This window comes from Myxine glutinosa, chromosome 5 (assembly GCF_964187855.1).
Source record: "Myxine glutinosa chromosome 5, kmMyxGlut1.1, whole genome shotgun sequence".
Lineage (NCBI taxonomy): Eukaryota > Metazoa > Chordata > Myxini > Myxiniformes > Myxinidae > Myxine > Myxine glutinosa.
The window spans coordinates 166,154,545-166,174,174 of record NC_136265.1 but is presented as its reverse complement, the minus strand read 5'-3'; the positions used below and the strand labels follow the sequence as shown (position 1 = coordinate 166,174,174).

Sequence of the window (19,630 nt, the reverse complement as noted above, 5' to 3'; positions counted from 1 at the left end):
CCATCTCGAGAACACACAGTCATCGCAAATGTGCACGCTCTGCCTCATCCACATCACCAGACTCGCGTCCCGATCACTGTCGCTCGATTCGCCCTCCAATTGCCACCAAGACCCCATAATCACCACCGCCGGACTCAAGCAGGGTGACCGATGAGATGAGGTGCTCACAGCTCGATGACATTGTGTGTGTGTGTGTGTGTGTGTGTGTGTGTGTGTGTGTGTGTGTGTGTGTGTGTGTGTGTGTGTGTGTGTGTGTGTGCTTCTGGTAAGAGCAACACAATAATTTTGTAGTAAAGTGGTCGCAGTAGCTTTCTGGCATGGATTTTCCATCCTTTCTGGCAGTAATTGGGTGCATTTTGTGGTGCAAACTTTCTTGATGGAGACCAGATTCGGAGAAGATGCAGCTTATTATTTTTGCATAGCAATGTTTTTTTTTTTATTGCAGCTCATTTCCACTTTCACAGGCTGTTCAGAGTTGACTGCATCATCCAATGATGGTAAAAGGGGAGGAACTTCGGTTACGCATACTTTCTGCCGTACATGCATTTCCCATCTCTCAGTCTCTCTCTCTCTCTTTCCTGTTTCTCTCTCTCTCTGTCTCTCTGTCCACTGTTGTCTCTCTCTCTCTCTCTACTGTTGTCTCTCTCTCTCTCTCTACTGTTGTCTCTCTCTCTCTCTCTCTACTGTTGTCTCTCTCTCTACTCTTGTCTCTCTCTCTACTGTTGTCTCTCTCTCTACTGTTGTCTCTCTCTATGTCTGCTGTTGTCTCTCCCCCTCTCCCTATCTGCGAGGAGTTTGATCGAGCTTTTCAAATGAATGCCACAAAGACTGAAGATAAGGTAATGCCTCTAATTTCAATACCCATATTGGTGGGTTTATGATGTTTTTTCACCTCTATGCTGTTTTTAAAACATGTGCCACTTACATTTTAGGTTCATAAGATAAATTTTAAGAAAACTCTGTGGAAGGTAACGCAAAAACTTTCTTTAATAATAACACACGCAATCAACTGTTTTTATGATGATTGTACAAACATTTGAGGTCAAATCTATATATTTTATCATTGTCCTAAGGCTCGTTTGATCAATCACCAGCAAAATCTCACTTGTACCATGATCCACGTGAATCACTTAGTCAACAAACAGCCAGCATGATGAAGCAAGGGACCTTGAAGCTGCTAATATTTAACTGTACATTGGCATGAACCTGTTGAACAAGTTAGAAAATGATGGTGTATAAACAAAAAATACTTGTTTATTTGTGCCTCAGGATCTGTATGAAGAACTTCTCTATTGGCTTACCTACAAAGTTGGAAGACAGGACATTCAGCAGCATGACAGGTCTAAAACACACCTGAAGGAGGTTTGTTTTTACCTGCATGCATGAATACCAATCAATGCACAGTTCTTTCTCTTTTGCTCCCATGGAGGGCAAGGCTCGAAATGCCAGCGCTTTATGATCTTTTACGGCAGATAACTTTAACCACTTTATTCTCTTGTTTGTTTGTTTTTTGTTTGTTTTTTATTACAATTCTTCCTACTTTATGGGCTGGTTCAACCGACTGTTTGTTTTTTATCACATTAAAAAAATTATATTTTGTAAGGTGATTAGTTAGAATTTGCCCAAAGTACTTTTGACGTTATGTTTTTATCCTCATCGAAGAAGTACGTGAAATGCTTCAAAAATTAGGTCGTAAATCTCAATAACCATATGTGTTTTCTGTCAGACACGCGTGACTTCTGGCAATTCGTGACTTTTGAAATGATTTATGAATCGGAATATGAGAAATCTCTCTAGATGAGAGGTGTCGGGTTCATACCATTTCCTGTTAGTACAAGTGAGCGGCAGCAGTGGATATAAACACACATAAACACACAAACACGGACAGACGGGTGCTTCTCCTTTTACCAATAGATGCAAAAATCCAGCGTAATTTATATTGTGGCCCGGAACCAAACAAAAAACAAAAATACGGATGACGGCGCTCACAACCCATACAACTCCCATCACTGCTCTCCCTCTGACCAAACATGATCATTAGTAAATATAATCATTTTAAACTTACCCTGTGCATCGAAAAGCCCCAGATATGAGTCATATTAAGACGAGGTGATCCCAAAAGGTTCAAACTCCACTCTCTGGCAGCGATGCCCGAAGGTTTTGGTCGACCACGCCCATCTACGAACCTTCGGGCCTTGCACCGACCCACGCGGCCTCGGGAGTTTGCAATACGTTGAACTGCTAGCTATCAGCTTTTTCGGTGGGTTCAGAAAGTTCTTCAACTTTTTCTTTGTGCAGAAGCACACCCCTTTCTTGCCGGTACATTTCTAAGTATTTACAGCTTCTTTTAGAAGCTTTGTGAGCCAATGTAGGTAACAATCATTATCTCACACAACCAATATATGTTCCGCTGACTTGATTGCTCGGGGTTTTGGCGCATGCGCATCGGGCATTTTGTTTTGGATTATGTCATTTTTAAAGTCCCAGCAGATTTTGTTAATTGTTGAAGGAGATGAATAATGGTTGGTATCTAACTTGTGATCTTTGGTTGTTTTAATAACACATATTCCCTATGAAGAACTTCAATGCAGGAGGCGGTTAGGCCCATCAATCTGGTAATATTCTCCTTTTCTATTGTGGTATTCAATTTAACCGACCATTATTTACATTTTGAGCTTATTGGTCTACTGCAAAGCCTTGTTTATCTGCATTGGTTCTTGAGTTTCACTTCCTGTGCCCTAATCTCATTTGGGTTATTTTCTGACTTTTTATTAAAATGTTGCATATTTCTCATTTGTCTCAAAATTAATAAATGTGTTTTTGAGCGAAATAATAAGTGATCCAGTCTAACGCTTTCACATCCACATCATTCTTATTGTTTGAAAGGAGTTTTTTCAAAGGTCGTCGTTTTCCATGAGTCATTCTTATCCATGCATATTCCATGCCAGTATCATTTCCTGTAAATTGTTGTTTTTATTCCTATAATAGTAGGATTGCCATTGTTGCATTTCTTGCCATTCTGATGTTGTATCCCATGTCCGTATTTCACGGATTGCGGGGCTGGGGAAGATGTTATCCGAGCCAGGTCATTTACGGGTCACCGCATGGTGTGCTTAAGCAGCTCTCAACCAGAGAAGGAATTTAGTGTGTGGCTCGGACACCGGCACACAATGGCCTGCTCCTTTTCAATCGGCAGGTTGATAACAGTATTGATTGACCAAGGTGACAAGAAATACGGGGTGACCTTTATGTTCAAAATACATGCCATATTCATGATCTGAATAATGGAGTTTGACCATTTCAACATTGAATGAAGAGAAAAAGATTTGGCTTTCATCTGTGGAACCCACTTCATGTGTCTGTTGTCTCATCCGCTTGCCTCCAATATTTCAAGAGTGCTGTCTGTGGTCACCTCCTACTAATGGACATACCCACCTGTGCTCTTTTCTACTCTCGCTGATCTACGTGCGCCTCTCCCCCTCCTGCCTCTTTCTTTTCTGCCACTCATCCACTTATGTGGGATTTATTACGATTTATTATTGTTTAATCACTTGTAATAAATAATTTAGATAATAACGAAAAGCGGGGTTTAGCGATCGGGTGTGTACATACATAGATAGGTATGTCATATATGCGTACGTATGTTGTACGTACGTGTCTGCATTTTTAAAATTCATTTTCTCGGCAACCATTGGTCCGATTGACACGAAATTTTCACCATAGCATGTATCTACTCATGTCGTATATTTTTGTGATAATTATGATGTCAAAGGTCACATGGTACAGGCGCCATCTTGTTTAAATTCATTTATTCGTTTTCTCCGCAACCTTGGTGTGATTGACGTGAAATTTTCACCATACTATGCATTTACTCATGTAAAAAAATTTAGTGATGATTATGATGTCATTGGTCATATGCTATGGGGCCATATTGTTTTTTCTTCTTGTTTCCTGGTATTGCCTGGTGTTGGCTTAGCGGTTAGGGTGCCGGCTTGGGATCCGAGGATCCTGGGTTCGAATCCCAGTCGATCGCTGAATTAACGCCAGCGGGGTTGACTCAGCCTGTCATCCTTCCGAGGTCGGCAAATTGAGTACCAGCTTGCTGGGATGAATGATCACGGTGTGTACCCCGATTGAGAATAGGTACACCGTATCCCTGCGCATCGAAGAGCGTGACCAAGGGTTGGCGTCAGGAAGGGCATCCGGCCATAAAAACATTGCCTCAAACAGGGAACCATGATTGTCATGGGGCCCGCAAGGCTAACCCCCGCTCTGGTGGGGAAAATGGCCTTTAAAACGATCATTCATATTCATATTTCCCCCTTGATCTCTGTCAGTCTATGAACCTGCCTCCCTCTGTCATTTATCTCCTAAATGAGCCAAGATTTCTGTTTTCAAACAAAAAAAGGATTTTGCATTCAGAATCATGTTGTGGTTAATATTTTTGAAATTCACACATATGTGTCAATCAGTTGCCTGAGTAAAAAAGATATAATCATCCTTATATCAGACTTCATACCGTAATGGACATACACTACATGACCAAAAGTATGTGGACACAACATCACACATCTCATTCCAAAATCATGGCCATTAATATGGAGTTGGTCCCCCCCCCCCACCCCCCCTTTGCTGCTATAACAGCCTCCACTCTTCTGGGAAGGTTTTCCACTAGATGCTGGAACATTGCTGTGGAGATTTGCTTCCATTCAGCCACAAGAGCATTCGTGAGGTCGGGCACTGATGTTAGGCGATTAGGCCTGGCTCGCAGTCGGCATTCCAATTCATCCCAAAGGTGTTGGTGGGGTTGAGGTCAGGGCTCTGAGCAGGCCAGTCAAGTTCTTCCACACCGATCTTCACAAACCATTTCTGTTTGGACCTCGCTTTGTGCACGGGGACATTGTCATGCTGAAATGGGAAAGGGCCTTCCCCAAACTGTTGCCACAAAGTTGGAAGCACGCAATCGTCTAGAATGTCATTGTATGCTGTGGTGTTAAGATTTCCCTTCACTGGAACTAAGGGGCCTAGCCCGAACCATGAAAAACAGCCCCAGACCATTATTCCTCCTCCACCAAACTTTACAGTTGGTACGATGCATTCGGGCAGGTAGCGTTCTCCTGGCATCCGCCTAACCCAGATTCATCCGTCAGACTGTCAGATGGTGAAGTGTGATTCATCACTCCAGAGAACGCGTTTCCACTGCTCCAGAGTCCAATGGTGGCGATCTTTACACCACTCCAGCTGATGCTTGGCATTGCGCATGGTGATCTTAGGCTTGTGTGCAGCTGCTCGGCCATGGAAACCCATTTCATGAAGCTCCCGATGAACAGTTGTTCTGCTGACGTTGCTTCCAGAGGCAGTTTAGAACTCAGTAGTGCGTGTTGCAACCGAGGACAGACGATTTTTACGCGCTATGCACTTCAGCATTCGGCGGTCCCGTTCTGTGAGCTTGTGTGGCCTACCACTTCGCGACTGAGCTGTTGTTGCTCCTAGATGTTTCCACTTCACAATAACAGCACTTACAGTTGACCGGGGCAGCTTTAGCAGAGCAGAAATTTGACGAACTGACTTGTTGGAAAGGTCACTTGACGAACTGACGTCATCCTATGACGGTGCCATCTTGAAAGTCACTGAGCTCTTCAATATGGCCCATTGTACTGCCAATTTTTGTCTATGGAGATTGCATGGCTGTGTGCTTGATTATATATACCTGTCAGAATTAGGTGTGGCTGAAACAGCCGAAGCCACTAATTAGAAGGTGTGTCCGCATACTTTTGGTCATGTAGTGTACGTCATGACATTCTAAATAAAATGCCTGTTTTTAGGTCAAATTTAACTTACAGGGTTTGCCTTGTGAATGCATATTTGTCTGGGTTTCAAGTATGAATTTGGCCTACTGGTTGCATCATTATTGGGGCATTGCTATGATCAAGGTGATAAATTAGAATTCGCCCATTTTGCTGTCAGAAATGCCTGACTTCCGGTAATTGATGGATTTTGGTATCTTTGATGCAAAATTGGATATTGAGATAAATAAATTGTTTATAAATATTTTATTTTATTTTAATTAGTCATTTACCCTCTCATTCAGCAGAGATGTTTCTGTGTAAAGATTTGTGAAGAGTGTACTTGCCTTAAATACCCACAGTTTGATTTGAAAATGTAACTGTACTCTTGCAGCTATTTTGTATCAGCAATGCTGTCCTTGACGAGGTACAAAAGAAGGTTAAACAGAACAAGGTGAGCTCGCCCACTCTCGTACTTCGAGCTGCTTGAACACATCACTGCCAATTTGTGCTCAAACAAAAAAAGAAACCAATGAAGACGTTTTAAAAGTTTTATGGAGACTGATCTCCATTACTGATTTATTAACTGTACTTTTGCTATATTTTATAACTTCTAATATTCCAGTTGCTTTTCATTTGGGCTGTGTGTGTGTGTGCCTGTGTGTCTGTGTGTTTGTGTTTACAAAAATGACTTGGGGGTTAATGATGGGTTAATTATTAACTAGTTATCTCATAGTGAATGTTAGCGTAAGTGTTTGTAACCCCAATTCGCAATCACCAGAATCCTCGGATCTGTCTCTTTTCCTTATTTTCCCACCGTAGTGAACATTCACAATCGTTCCCCATTGCCCTTTCTCACTTTCCCTGCATGTTACATGGGAACATGTCAAATACCATCAGGCCCACCCCCAGGTTGCCGGAAGGTGACATTGGGATGATCGTCGTCTCATTCCTGCAAGGAAATGGGACAGGGAACTCCCTCCCTCTCTCTCAACACACTAGCACCTATTTCCAGCCTGGCCCATACCACCACTCAGGCCTCCAGGCTGTGAAGCCACTCAAGGGCCCGGAGAACCAAAGGATTTATCCCTTGCACCGACTTCCATCAAGTCCGAAGGCGGGTGAGATGCCTGCAGACCCGCCCCGCGATAGTTCCTGGTGCTATGTGGCAGCACTTCACAGGATCTGCACCTCTGTTCAGGATGTAGCAGGTCGCCGTGGCCTAGCAGGCCTAGCAGGTCGCCATTCGATCTCTGAGATTGTCTGGCATCCCGGGAAGTGAGGAACCAAACCGTCGTAGAAGAATGCACATGAGCAACTACCCCACACGTTAGGATGAAATGGCAAATAAACATTGTGACTTTGTCGCTGTGGGGCAAGTGTGTGACCCTCATGGAGTGAGGAGGAGGCCTCACCCTGGGAGTTTGGGGAAATGGCCATATAAGGCAGCCGTGCTCTTTGAGCCGTGACAGACGGCGGTGGTGAAGTGACAAAGAGTGGCAGTGAAGCAGAGACCAGTGGAGAAATACCAGATTGGCAAGCTCTAGTCTGAAGGGCAAGCTGCGGAGTGGTGAACAACTTTCTGGAGAGCTCCTGTCTGGAGGCAAAGAACAGAGAGGAGTAAGGATTCCCCGAGCAACCCGCTTCCATGCTGGAGATACTGACTGTGTGAGCACACAGTACCTCCCGACATCTCAACCCCAAATGGAAACCCACAAACTCTGTCTGTTGGCTTTGTGTCTTGTGTCCCTGATTGAGTCCATGTGTGATACGTTAGCCTAAGGCTTAGGCAAGAAACCGTTACTTTCCAGTTAAGCACGTGTGCCAATCAGGTTATTTTTCTATTTCATTGTTCTTGTTACTGTGTCCTGCGAATCACGTTCCAGTGCAACCACATTCCCCTCAATACCACATGCGTGTGCTGGAAGTGCTGCACGGATAAATTCATGAATCCTAAGGCCACCGTACCACGTAGTTGCCCTAAGTGCCGAACGTGTCCACTCGACATCTTGGAAGTTTGTCTCCGGCAGTCTCGCATCGCTCGTGAAGGAGACCAAGTCCGTTGCGATACGTAATATTGAAGGAACTGCGCTCCAACGCGAGTCGAAAGAATTGACGCGACCAAAGACGGAATTCGTCCGAGTTGCTTTATTGAAACAAGACAGCTCAGGTATTCTGACAAGCCCGTTTATCGGGCAGCAATATATATACACATTTATGTCGGGAAGTTTGCCCGGCAAAAGCTATACCGGGCATGCCCGGGTGTCAAGGGCGAGCCTTGGAAAGGCGAGTCTGGACCTGCCCGGGCGTGTTTGGCTGCGGCCTGGCAAGTCGAGGCTGGGCGTGCCCAGGCGCTCTGGACGAGCCCTGGAAAGGCGATAGCGGGCATGCCCGGACGCTCTGGGCGAGCCCTGGAAAGGCGATAGCGGGCATGCCCGGACACTCTGGGCGAGCCCTGGAAAGGCGAGAGCGGGCATGCCCGGACGCTCTGGGCGAGCCCTGGAAAGGCGAGAGCGGGCATGCCCGGGAAAGACGAGACCGGGCGTGCCCGGGAGGTTCGGGCGTGCCCGGGAACAGTGAGTCCGGGCATGCCCGGGAGAGGCGCGTCTGGCCGTGTTCTGGCCGGTGCAAGGCGATTGTGTGCATCCAGCGGTAACCGCTACACACGCCCCTCCAGAATCGACCTGCACCGGCAGGGTCAATTTAAGGGGGGTCCGGATGACCCGGCCGAAGCGACCCCTGGAGGGTCATGGGGAGGGGTCCGACGTGGTGGTGGGTGGTCGAGCGGGGGGAACTGTGGATGGGGGGCGGCCTCGCCGCGGAGGAAGGGCCAACCGTGGTGGTCGGTCGACGTCCATGTGCGACGGTTTGAGGCGGTCCACAGAAATCCGGTCTGGCCGGCCGCCGAAGTCGACGATGAAAGACTTGTCGCCCCGTCGCAGGACCCGGAAGGGCCCGTCGTACGGCGGCCGGAGTGGCCCCCGGTGCGCGTCAGGACGCACAAAGACGTACTCCGCTGTGCGAAGCGCCGGGGGGACGTAGGACTGGGGGCCACCGTGGCGGGACGTCGGCACGGGGGCAAATCGTCGGGCGGCCTCCTGGAGGTCCGAGCGCTGGCGAGCGGCGGACCAGGGACTGGTAGCGTCGGGCACGAATTCGCCCGGGACGCGGAGCGGCTGGCCGTAGACGAGCTCGGCGGCGGACGCCTGGAGGTCTTCCTTGGGGGCCGTGCGAAGGCCCAAAAGGACCCACGGCAGCCGGTCGGCCCAACCGTCGTCCTGAAGGCCGGCCATGAGTGCGGCCTTCATGGAGCGGTGAAACCGCTCGCACAACCCGTTAGCTTGGGGGTGGTAGGCCGTGTTGCGGTGCAGCGTGACCCCCAACGAACGGGCGACCGCGCCCCAAAGCTCAGACGTGAACTGTGGGCCGCGGTCGGACGAGATGTCCGCTGGTGCGCCGAAGCGCGCGACCCAGGTGGCGATGAACGCCTGCGCCACGTCGGCGGTGGTGGTGGAGGCGAGGGGCACGGCCTCCGGCCACCTGGTGGTCCTGTCCACCATGGTGAGCAGGTGGGTGAACCCCCGCGAGGGGGGCAGGGGACCCAACAGGTCCACGTGGACGTGGTCGAAACGCCGTTCAGGCACGGTGAAAGGTGCCAGCGGGGCCTGGGTGTGGCGGTGGACCTTGACCCGCTGGCAGGCCGTGCAGGCGTTGGCCCAGTCGCGGATGTTTCGTCGAAGGCCGTGCCAGACGAAACGCGCCGACACCAGCTTCTGAGAAGCTTTCCGGCCCGGGTGAGAAAGGCCGTGGATGGAGGCGAAGATGCGGCGCTGCCAGGAAACGGGCACGATGGGGCGAGGCTGGCCCTGGGAGACGTCGCAGAGCAGGACGGTGCCCGCGAAGGGAATGTCGGCCAGGCGGAGGCCCGTGTCCGCCGCACGGAGTGCCTGCACCGAGGCGTCGGTGGTCTGGTCGGCCGCCATGAGCGCGAAGTCCACGCCGAGGTGGACCGCGTTCGCGCTGGCCCGAGAAAGACAGTCGGCCACGGCATTGTCTTTGCCGGCGACGTGCCGGATGTCCGTGGTGAACTCCGACACGGCGGACAGGTGGCGCTACTGGCGGGCCGACCGCGGCTCCGTGACCTTAGCCATTGCGTAGACCAACGGCTTGTGGTCGACGAAAGCCGTGAACGGGCGGCCCTCCAGGAGCTGTCGGAAATGGCGAACGGCCAGGAATAGCCCGAGCAGCTCACGGTCGAACGTGCTGTAGTTTAACTCGTTCGGCCGGAGTTGCCGGCTGAAAAAAGCGAGTGCCTGCCAAACCCCGTCCACCCATTGCTCATGGACGGCGCCCACCGCGTAGTTGGAGGCGTCCGTAGTGAGGGCGATGGGCGCGTTGAGCACCGGGTGAGCCAGCAGCGTTGCGTCGGCGAGGGCCCGTTTGGCGCTGGCGAAGGCCGCGTCCATGGCCGCGGACCAAACAATGTCATGCTTGGCCGGCTTGCCCCGGAGGGCCTCGTAAAGGGGCCGCATGAGCTGAGCAGCGCGGGGCACGAATCGGTGATAAAAATTCACCATGCCGAGGAACTCTTGGAGGGCCTTGATGGAACGGGGATGCGGGAACGTGGTGATGGCCTCGACCTTGGTCGGCAGCGGCACGGCCCCGGTCTTGGTGATGCGGTGGCCCAAAAAGTCAACGGTCGTCGCGCCGAAGTGGCATTTGACCGGGTTGACAATTAAGCCGTGCTCGCTGAGGCGACCGAACAGTGTTCGGAGGTGGAGGAGGTGCTCGGCGCGGGACGTGCTGGCGACGAGGATATCGTCCAGATAGACGAAAAGAAACGGCAGGTCGCGCAGCACGCCGTCCATCAAGCGCTGGAACGCCTGGGCCGCGTTCTTGAGGCCAAACGGCATCCGCAAAAATTCGAACAGGCCGAACGGCGTGATGACGGCCGTCTTCGGGACGTCGGCCGCCCGGACAGGTACCTGGTGGTAGCCCCGTATCAGGTCAATTTTCGAAAAGATGACCCATCCCGCCAAACGGGCGGAAAAGTCCTGAATATGCGGGATCGGGTACCTGTCGGGGGTGGTAGCGTCGTTGAGACGGCGGTAGTCGCCACACGGGCGCCATCCACCCCCCGGCTTTGGCACGATGTGCAGTGGCGAGGCCCACGCGCTATCGGAGCGCCGCACGATGCCGAGGTGCTCCAACGCGTCGAACTCGGCCTTCACCACGGCGAGCTTGGCCGGGTCGAGGCGGCGGGCCCTGGCGTAGACCGGCGGGCCCGTAGTGGGTATGTGGTGCTCGATCCCGTGCCGCACCGCGACGGCCGAAAACGTCGGCCGCGTGAGGGCCGGGAATTCCGCGAGCAGGCGAGCGAACTCGTTCGCTGCCGGGAGGGCGCACGCCAGTTCGGTCGGCGCGGAGCTGCTCATCGTGCACGCCAGGGAGCTGAAGGTCTCGGCGTTGACAAGGCGACGACGTTTGACGTCGACCAGCAGCCCGTGCGCGCAGAGGAAGTCGGCGCCCAGCAAAGCCATGGGGACGCAGGCGGTCACAAAAGTCCATTGAAAACGCTGGCTGCCGAAGCAGAGGGTGACGACACGTGGGCCGAAAGTGCGTATGGCCGAGCCATTAGCAGCGACCAAAGAGGGGCCGCAAACGGCGTCCCGCCTGTCCTGCTCGGAGGCGGGTATGACGCTCAGTTGGGCGCCGGTGTCACACAGGAAACGCCGCCCAGACGCTTTGTCCCGAATAAACAGCAAGTTGCCCGAGTGGCCGGCGCTCATGGCTGGGAATGAACGCCGGCCCGGCCGTTTCCCGACCTGCCGGAAGTGCACGGGGGCCGGCACATCCGAGCCTTGTGTCCGAACCTGGCATGGTAATAACACCACGCCCGGTCAGGTGGAGGCCCCGGCCGTCGTGTCGGAAGCGGGCGGTGCGGCGTGGCGGCCGCCAGTTGCACCGGCAGTTCGGCCTCCAACCGCGCAGGGCGCTCGGGCGTCGTGGGCGTCGCCTCGGACGGCGGCGGGCTCCAGGTAACCGCGCCGATGTGCTGGCCCGCCGAGGAGATCTTATCGGCTTCCCTGGCGAGGGCGCGGGAATCCGTGATCAATGTGCTAGCCAGGGCGAGGCGTACCGGGTGAGGCAGCTGGCGAAGGAACAGCTCGCGGAACAGAAAATCCGGAGAGTGCTCACCGAGCAACGAGAGCATATAGTCCATGCGCTCGGACGGGCGCGTGTCGCCGAGCTCGGGCAGAGCGAGCAGGCGCCGTGCGCGTGCTGCCGGTGAGCGGGCGAAAGCGTCGAGGAGGAGTGTCTTCAGCACGTCGTATTTGTCAGCAGCCGGCGGGTGCTCGAGGAGGCTCAAGGCGCGGGCCGCGGTGGCGGAACCGAGCGCCGCCACAACATGATGGAAGCGGGTGTCGTCCGCGGTGATGCCTCGCAGGGCGAACTGAGAGTCCGCCTGAGCGAACCAAACAGCCGCGTGAGCCTCCCAGAAGGTAGGCAGTTTAAGCGTCACTGCCGTATCCATGTCGGTAGGTCACCAATGAAGGAACTGCGCTCCAACGCCAGTCGAAAGAATTGACGCGACCAAAGTCGGAATTCGTCCAAGTTGCTTTATTGAAACAAAACAGCTCAGGTATTCTGACAAGCCCGTTTATCGGGCAGCAATATATATACACATTTATGTCGGGAAGTTTGCCCGGCAAAAGCTATACCGGGCATGCCCGGGTGTCAAGGGCGAGCCTTGGAAAGGCGAGTCTGGTCCTGCCCGGGCGTGTTTGGCTGCGGCCTGGCAAGTCGAGGCTGGGCGTGCCCGGGCGCTCTGGACGAGCCCTGGAAAGGCGATAGCGGGCATGCCCGGACGCTCTGGGCGAGCCCTGGAAAGGCGATAGCGGGCATGCCCGGACGCTCTGGGCGAGCCCTGAAAAGGCGATAGCGGGCATGCCCGGACGCTCTGGGCGAGCCCTGGAAAGGCGAGAGCGGGCATGCCCGGGAAAGACGAGACCGGGCGTGCCCGGGAGGTTCGGGCGTGCCCGGGAACAGTGAGTCCGGGCATGCCCGGGAGAGGCGCGTCTGGCCGTGTTCTGGCCGGTGCAAGGCGATTGTGTGCATCCAGCGGTAACCGCTACAATATCATATTTTGCATGGAAAATCAACAATTTCAGACCATTTGGTCCATCACACCTGTGTCCTATCCACTTTCTGCTTATTTACATCCTTAGCTTACACTCTCTTCTTAACAACTATCAGTTGTAGATACCTGGCCTAAGTCACATAGGTCCCTTCTTTCTCTTCCGAAGCCATTTCCATTGATGTCAACTGATGGAAAATTGGTCTTTCAAGAACATGGGTGGGACCAGTCAGGTGGTTCCATCTTTGACAGACACACATCTGAGGATGCAGCCTTGGAAATAGCTATCGAGAAGTGAAATAATTGGTTCATGGCCAAGGCTTTACTTGCATTTTGTTTGTGTGTTTGTGTTTTGTATTTGTGTTTCATCGTGTGTTCGATTACTTGTTCTTCATAATTGTTGGTTTCCGTTTCCTTCCGCAGCCCCCAAATGTCCTATTGAAGGTTACTGTGCAGGAAGCGAGACGGCTGGTAGGGAAGAACCTAGATGGTGAGGTGATGCAACTCTGAAGCAGATATCCCTGACGTACAGATTTGTATGTAATTGTTTGTTTCTGCTTTACTTGTCTGCAAGCACTGATTGTCCCCACTACAGATAAAAGCAATGTGTACTGCTCACTGGGTGTCGTGCATCAGAAGCTGGGACTCCAAGCTGATGAGGATTTCCAATCTGAAAACTTTCTGGATTGCACGTCTGTGATTGAGGGAACGGTAAACCCAGTATGGAACGAGACGTTTGAAATGTGAGAGACGGATATTTCTTACCTTTGGGACTTCTTAATTTGGCTGTGCCAACTGAATGGCTTTTCACCTCCTCTAATAACTGTCACTAGCGATGAGAAAGCAGCCATCTTGTAAGTTAAAAAAAAAATTATGGACTCTTTATATGGACATTTTATGGTATCAAAAAGGCAAAGGTTCATTTCTGAAAATAGGCTTGTCCAGAGTAATCTTTGTTTTTCTTTCAGGGAGATCAACGAGGTGGAATGTGACGTACTCTACGTATATATTTGGTGAGTGGTTTTTATCCGAGGATGCTTCTCGTGTGGATTTTTGTGAATAAGAACTGATTGTCAAATTTTGGAACACGACATGATTTTTCATTTTGTCGCCGTTCAAATTAGGATTACGCAGTACTTCCTCGAAAGGTCCCTGACTTGCAGTTGCTTTTGGGATTGTTGATGTTATAGCCATATTGGACTCTGCGTGAAAGACACTGAGGGGTCTTTAATGTCCACCAAAACCCCCACAGTGCTGGAAGATGGGTCTTCCCATCTTAGGTCCATCCGATGGACAGCGGCACATTGATGCATTGCACTACCTGCAAAACACCAAGAAGCAGTTTAAGCTGGGTCGAGATTTGAATCCAAGCTAGACAGCTCAGAAGTGACTGGTTAGAGGTTACATTCTAGGGTTAGAAATATCTGAACTCGCCCTACATTTTTCTAATTATTTTCGGTGATCGTTTCCAAGAGCATCATTTCCCTTAAGGAAGCTATTCCAATCCCTCAATAAAAGTCAATAAAGAAGGAGACTGTACAAGGAGACATTGTCCTGTCCAAACACATCCCTAATCACTGAAATGTCTGTCTGTTCATTTGTTTACTTTGTCTCAATGTCCTTTTGTCTGCCTGTTTCCCTCTCTCCATTGTCTCTGTGTCATCCTTCTGTGTTTATATTTTCCACGCGGTTACTTGAACTTTGTATGGTACAGATAAAAAAATCCAATATATATTATTTTGTGATGCCAACTGAAAACAATATTAATACCAATTCTTTTTTTTTTTAATGCATGCTGTTAAAGTTTTTGTTTGAATGAAGAATCGTAAAATTGCTGGAATATCAAAGCATAGACTTTACACTTTTAAAACGATAAAAATAACATTTTGTGTACTTTTGTTACCCTCGCCAGAGAACAAAGTATTGTCTGTTTCTGTTTCTGTTATTGTTTGTTATTTGGTGTGTTTGTTATTTGGCCCCAAAAAATTTTTTGGACAAGTATGTTGATTACTTCGGTTTGTGTGTTTGTTAGTGTGTTTGTGTGTGTGTGTGTTTGTGATTGTCTGTCCGCTCACTTATACTTCCTACAGGTCACAATTTTAAACAGATCTTCAGGAAACGTCACCAAATGGTAGGGTTCGTGGTCCAACAAAATCCTATATTTTTTTTAGGTCAAAGGGTCAACATAGGCCAAAGGTCAACCACTTTTTTCAAATTTCTAAAATCCTCAATTTTCATCCGATTGGCTTTAAATTTGAATATGATTTTCATATCAGCTAATTGAATTCTACCACAAACTATTTTTGAGATCAACATAGGTCATAAGGTCAACAAAGGCCAAAGGTCAACCACTTTTTTCAATTGCCTAAAATCCTCAATTTTCATCTGATTGACTTGAAATTTGAAATGTATTTTCATATCAGGTCACTGAATCCAACCATCTAATTATTTTTGAGGTCAAAAGGATGCGCTACTGAGTGCCATTCTACTTTGTTCTGTTTTTCCAAGTGTCACTCGATGAGTGAATTTTCATTTGTTACTTGGCAAATTTTTTTTTTTTGCAATTATGTTGCTCACTCTGGTTTGTTTGTGTGTGTGTGTGTTTGTGTGTGTGTGTGTTTGTTTGTTTGTTTATTTGTTTGTTTGTTTGTGTGTGTGTTTGTCTATAAACTCACTTATACTTGCCTACAGGACACAATTTTAAACCGATCTTCACGAAACTTTGCCAAATTGTAGAGTTCGGGGTCCGACAAAATCCTATATATTTTTGGGGGTCAAAAGGTCAAAAGGTCAACATAGGCCAAAGGTCAACCACTTTTTAAAAAAAATTTAAATCCTCAATTTTCATCCGATTGACTTGAAATTTGAATGGGATATACATATCGGCAAACGGAATTCAAGCACCAACTATTTTTGAGATCACCATAAGCCAAAAGGTCAACATAGGCCAAAGGTCAACAACCATTTCAAATTTCTAAAATCCTCAATTTTCATCCGATTGACTTGGAATTTGAAGAGGATTTACATATCGGCTAACTGAATTCAACCACCAACTATTTTTGAGATTAGCTTAGGCTAAAAGGTCAACATAGGCCAAAGGTCAACCACCTTTTTCAAATTTCTAAAATCCTCAATTTTCATCCGATTGACTTGAAATTTGAATAGGATTTATATATCGGCTTACTGAATTCAACCACCAACTATTTTTGAGATCAGCATCGGCCAAAAGGTCAACGTAGACCAAAGGTCAACGTAGACCAAAGGTCAACCACTTTTTTGAATTTCTAAAATCCTCAATTTTCATCCGATTGACTTGAAATTTGAAGAGGATTTGTGTATTGGCTAACTGAATTCAACCACCAACTATTTTTGAGATTAGCTTAGGCCAAAAGGTCAACATAGGCCAAAGGTCAACCAATTTTTTCAAATTTCTAAAATCCTCAATTTTCATCCGATTGACTTGAAATTTGAAAAGGATTTTCATATCACCTTACTGAAAGCAACCACCAACAATTTTTGAGGTCAACATAGGCCAAAAGGTCAACATTGGCCGAATTTCTAAAATTGTCAATTTTCATCCGATTAATTTAAACTTTGAAGACGGTTTGCATATCAGGTCACTGAATTCAACCACTAATTATTTTTGAGGTCAAAAGGATGCTCCACTGAGTGCCATGTTACTTTGTTCTGTTTTGCCAAGTGTCACTCTATGAGTGATTTTTCATTTGTATGTCTGTCTGTCTGTCCGCACAGACTCCCACCCGCTTTCACTATAGAAAGGTTTCATGGCTTGTGTATACGAGATTTCAAGCCCAGTAAACAGAATATTTGTTGAGATAAGTTAGATCAAAATATTCGAATTAGAAAAGTTCTTGCTTGGAGGAAGTTCGATCTCAGACAGACACTCATGAGTCATGGCACTCTTTACTTCAACCTGATTTACATTTTTTTCTGTGTATTGTACGGGAACGGGGCCAGGGTGGGGGCAATATAATGGAGCCCGAAGAACACCGTGGCCGTTAGTAGACTATAGGACAGTGTTTCTCAAACGGTGGGTCGTTACCCCCAAGGAGATCGTGAGTGGGTTTCTGGGTGGGTCGCGAGCTGTCTGCGCTAAGTCGTTACTCAAGTCCCAGTGATGTTCCTAATGACTTACCTGTGTGTACTTTCATTCTTAAATTGCATTCTTAATCAATCGTTTTTGCCTGAAGAAGAACTGCTGAAATCTATCTATCGGGGTTTTTCCCAACATCTTTGTTCCTTTCACATTTCTTTCTACTTTTTCACATTTCTCTTTATTCATTTTAATTATTGCTTTTTCTTTATTTCTCTCTTTCTTTATCTATCTGTCTTAGGCGATGTGAATAATTGCAGAAATTGTTCTGTAAGGGTCACTTGGCTGCACCTGGATGGGTTTGAAGGTTGTGGAGTAGCGGCTGAAACCCGAATCCTACCCAGGTTTCTCCTAATGACTCCATCTTTGCTCTTTATTTCTTCTGGTTCCTTCTGATGACTCCAATGCAGTATTTGGTTTTCCGTTTCATAATTAGTAATGATCAAAACTATAGCCAGAAACAGGTTGATCGATGTCGACAGCGAGCTACAGTGGTCGCTGAGTAAGACTATTCCTCAAATTGATATGTTGAGTGCAAAAAGGAAATAAAAATGGCCCAAGTTCCATACTTTTTGTTTTTCCTGTAGTCACATTTGGCACTATTGAGCAGTTTTCCCAACCTGGGTTTAAAAAAACACCACTTGAATAAACCCAGTATTTTCCCAGTTCAGTGGGTTGTTTCAAAATCCGCATGCCTGTCTTTTTTTTTTTCAAACCTTGTCGGTGAATAACAGGGGCTGGCGGCACCCAAATACAAAAATTAAAAATTAAAAAAAAATAATAATAATTAAATACAAAAATACAACAACAATTCACAGGTGGATTGTTTGGTAAATCTGGCTTGAGTGTATACGTTGAGCACTTTCATGATGTTTAATTTTGACCCCGAATTAAGCCTTTGACTCTTGTAATTTATTGATAGTACAGACAGAGCCTATCTCGCTCAGGACATCTTTGAATTGGGGAAATCATTCGACTGTCCATATTGTTGTCCCCTTAATAAACTTACATTTTTGGTTTGCAACAAACGTGGCATTTGTCTGCACATTATGAATAAATATAGATTCAAACAAATAAAGGTAAATATTTACCTATTATTGTCTGAAATGAAAGATTGAAACACTGTTTTTTGACATTTAATATCTAAGGCTTGTAGTGGAGCTGGCACACACAGACATACAAACGAATACACGAGACACAACACAGGACTGGTCGACGAGGCGAACACAGCCACTGAGCTTGGGGGAAGTGTCGTCACTTCCTGGGGCACTCTGGGTACCAGCGACATCATAACAATGGCGTCGCCTTTCTCACCGCACTCAGCAGGGCATTTCCTCCTCCCCATGGACGTCAACTTATGTGGATTGTCTATGCTTTTAGCCTTTAAAATACCGAGCATCAAGCAAGGAAGCAGCAGGTACCATTTTCAAAGTCGTTGGTATGACTCGGCCAGGGTTTAAACTGCAGACCTACAGACTCAGAGCGGACACTCTAACCATAACACCACTGAGTCGAGTAAACTTGGGGTTTGTTTGAAAGGCGAGTTTGTTTTTTTCGTCGGAGCGTTCTCCTCTCTTATCAGTGACCATTTGCTCGCCTTTTGGTGTTTTTTATTTTTCTATGACTATTCTGGTCTGACACCATCAGCTCCTTCAATCCTCCATCTCACTCCAGCCCCTCTTGATTAAACATGGTCATCGTCCAACGCACTCCTTGTTTGCTTACCCGTAGCCATAATGAAGGCTCACCTCCAAGCCTTTCCTCGCATCTTTGGAATGGTCTTTCATCTTCTATTTATTTGCCGAGTAATCTGTATTAACAAGTTACCGATGCCCCATGTTTGGAAGACCTAATGTGCACTTCGAATCAAATTCTGATATGAAAGTTGACGTTTTACAGCCACAGCTCTTGCTGACACTATGGTGCTACAGATTGGCCCCAAACCATTGAATGTGAATATCTTAGTCTCTTAAGTGATGATAGTCAATCTTTCTGAATTTCCTGATTTTAACTGCCCAAAGACGAGGAATATCTCACCCTTGTGCTCCAGGAACCGCTGCTCGGATCCCGTTACACTGCGGCAGCTGTCCAGGGTCAGGTCATGGCGGTCAGCTCGAAGGCAGGTTTCTCATTTTAAATCGATATTTGATTGGTAAAAGGGCCAGATGGCCAGTCATTTACTTTGTTTGTTCATACATGATCACACATATTTTGCTGGGGTGGTGGGCAGTGTAGGGATGATTACATAAACAACCACATCAGAACGATAACGAGGATAAAATATTTTTTGTTGACCAGCTCAATCCACCAGCCAGAAGGGAATTATGCATTGGTCACGTGGGTTTTAAAATGTTTTCATCAACATCAATCATGGAAAACATTTCAAATTTAACACCATCATCACTAAGAGAAACCTGATTGATTTTTTTTTTAAACCTTCAAAAGCTAAGCAGTTTATCATTCATTCATCATCATACTAAAATACGCAATTTGGTGTCTGTCTGTCTGACTGAGATACATTCAGTCGTTACTTATCCGATTGCAACCAAACTTGACAGGAAGACTGAGTGCCACATGATGGAGGTTGTAGTG

The 19,630-nt window shown here is 47.9% G+C and overlaps 1 protein-coding gene across 4 annotated transcripts in view; it reads left to right on the top strand.

Annotated features, from left to right (window-relative positions):
- Window positions 1–490: 490 nt before the first annotated feature.
- LOC137426779 (protein unc-13 homolog D) overlaps window positions 491–19,630 on the top strand; it is a 101,702-nt gene continuing 82,562 nt past the window's right edge. Inside the window, exons 1-7 of one of the 4 annotated variants that reach the window (XR_013623615.1) lie at window positions 491–839; window positions 1,270–1,362; window positions 6,181–6,240; window positions 13,348–13,414; window positions 13,520–13,667; window positions 13,893–13,937; window positions 19,089–19,157. Coding sequence is in view for 3 of the 4 variants with exons in the window: in XM_078779025.1 (XP_078635151.1) it covers window positions 495–839; window positions 1,270–1,362; window positions 6,181–6,240; window positions 13,348–13,414; window positions 13,520–13,667; window positions 13,893–13,937; window positions 19,089–19,157 (827 nt within the window). In the remaining variant the exon portion in view is untranslated. The remainder of the gene's footprint in view (window positions 840–1,269; window positions 1,363–6,180; window positions 6,241–13,347; window positions 13,415–13,519; window positions 13,668–13,892; window positions 13,938–19,088; window positions 19,158–19,630) is intronic. The other 3 variants (XM_078779025.1, XM_078779024.1, XM_068115650.2) reach the window with 3 other exon arrangements.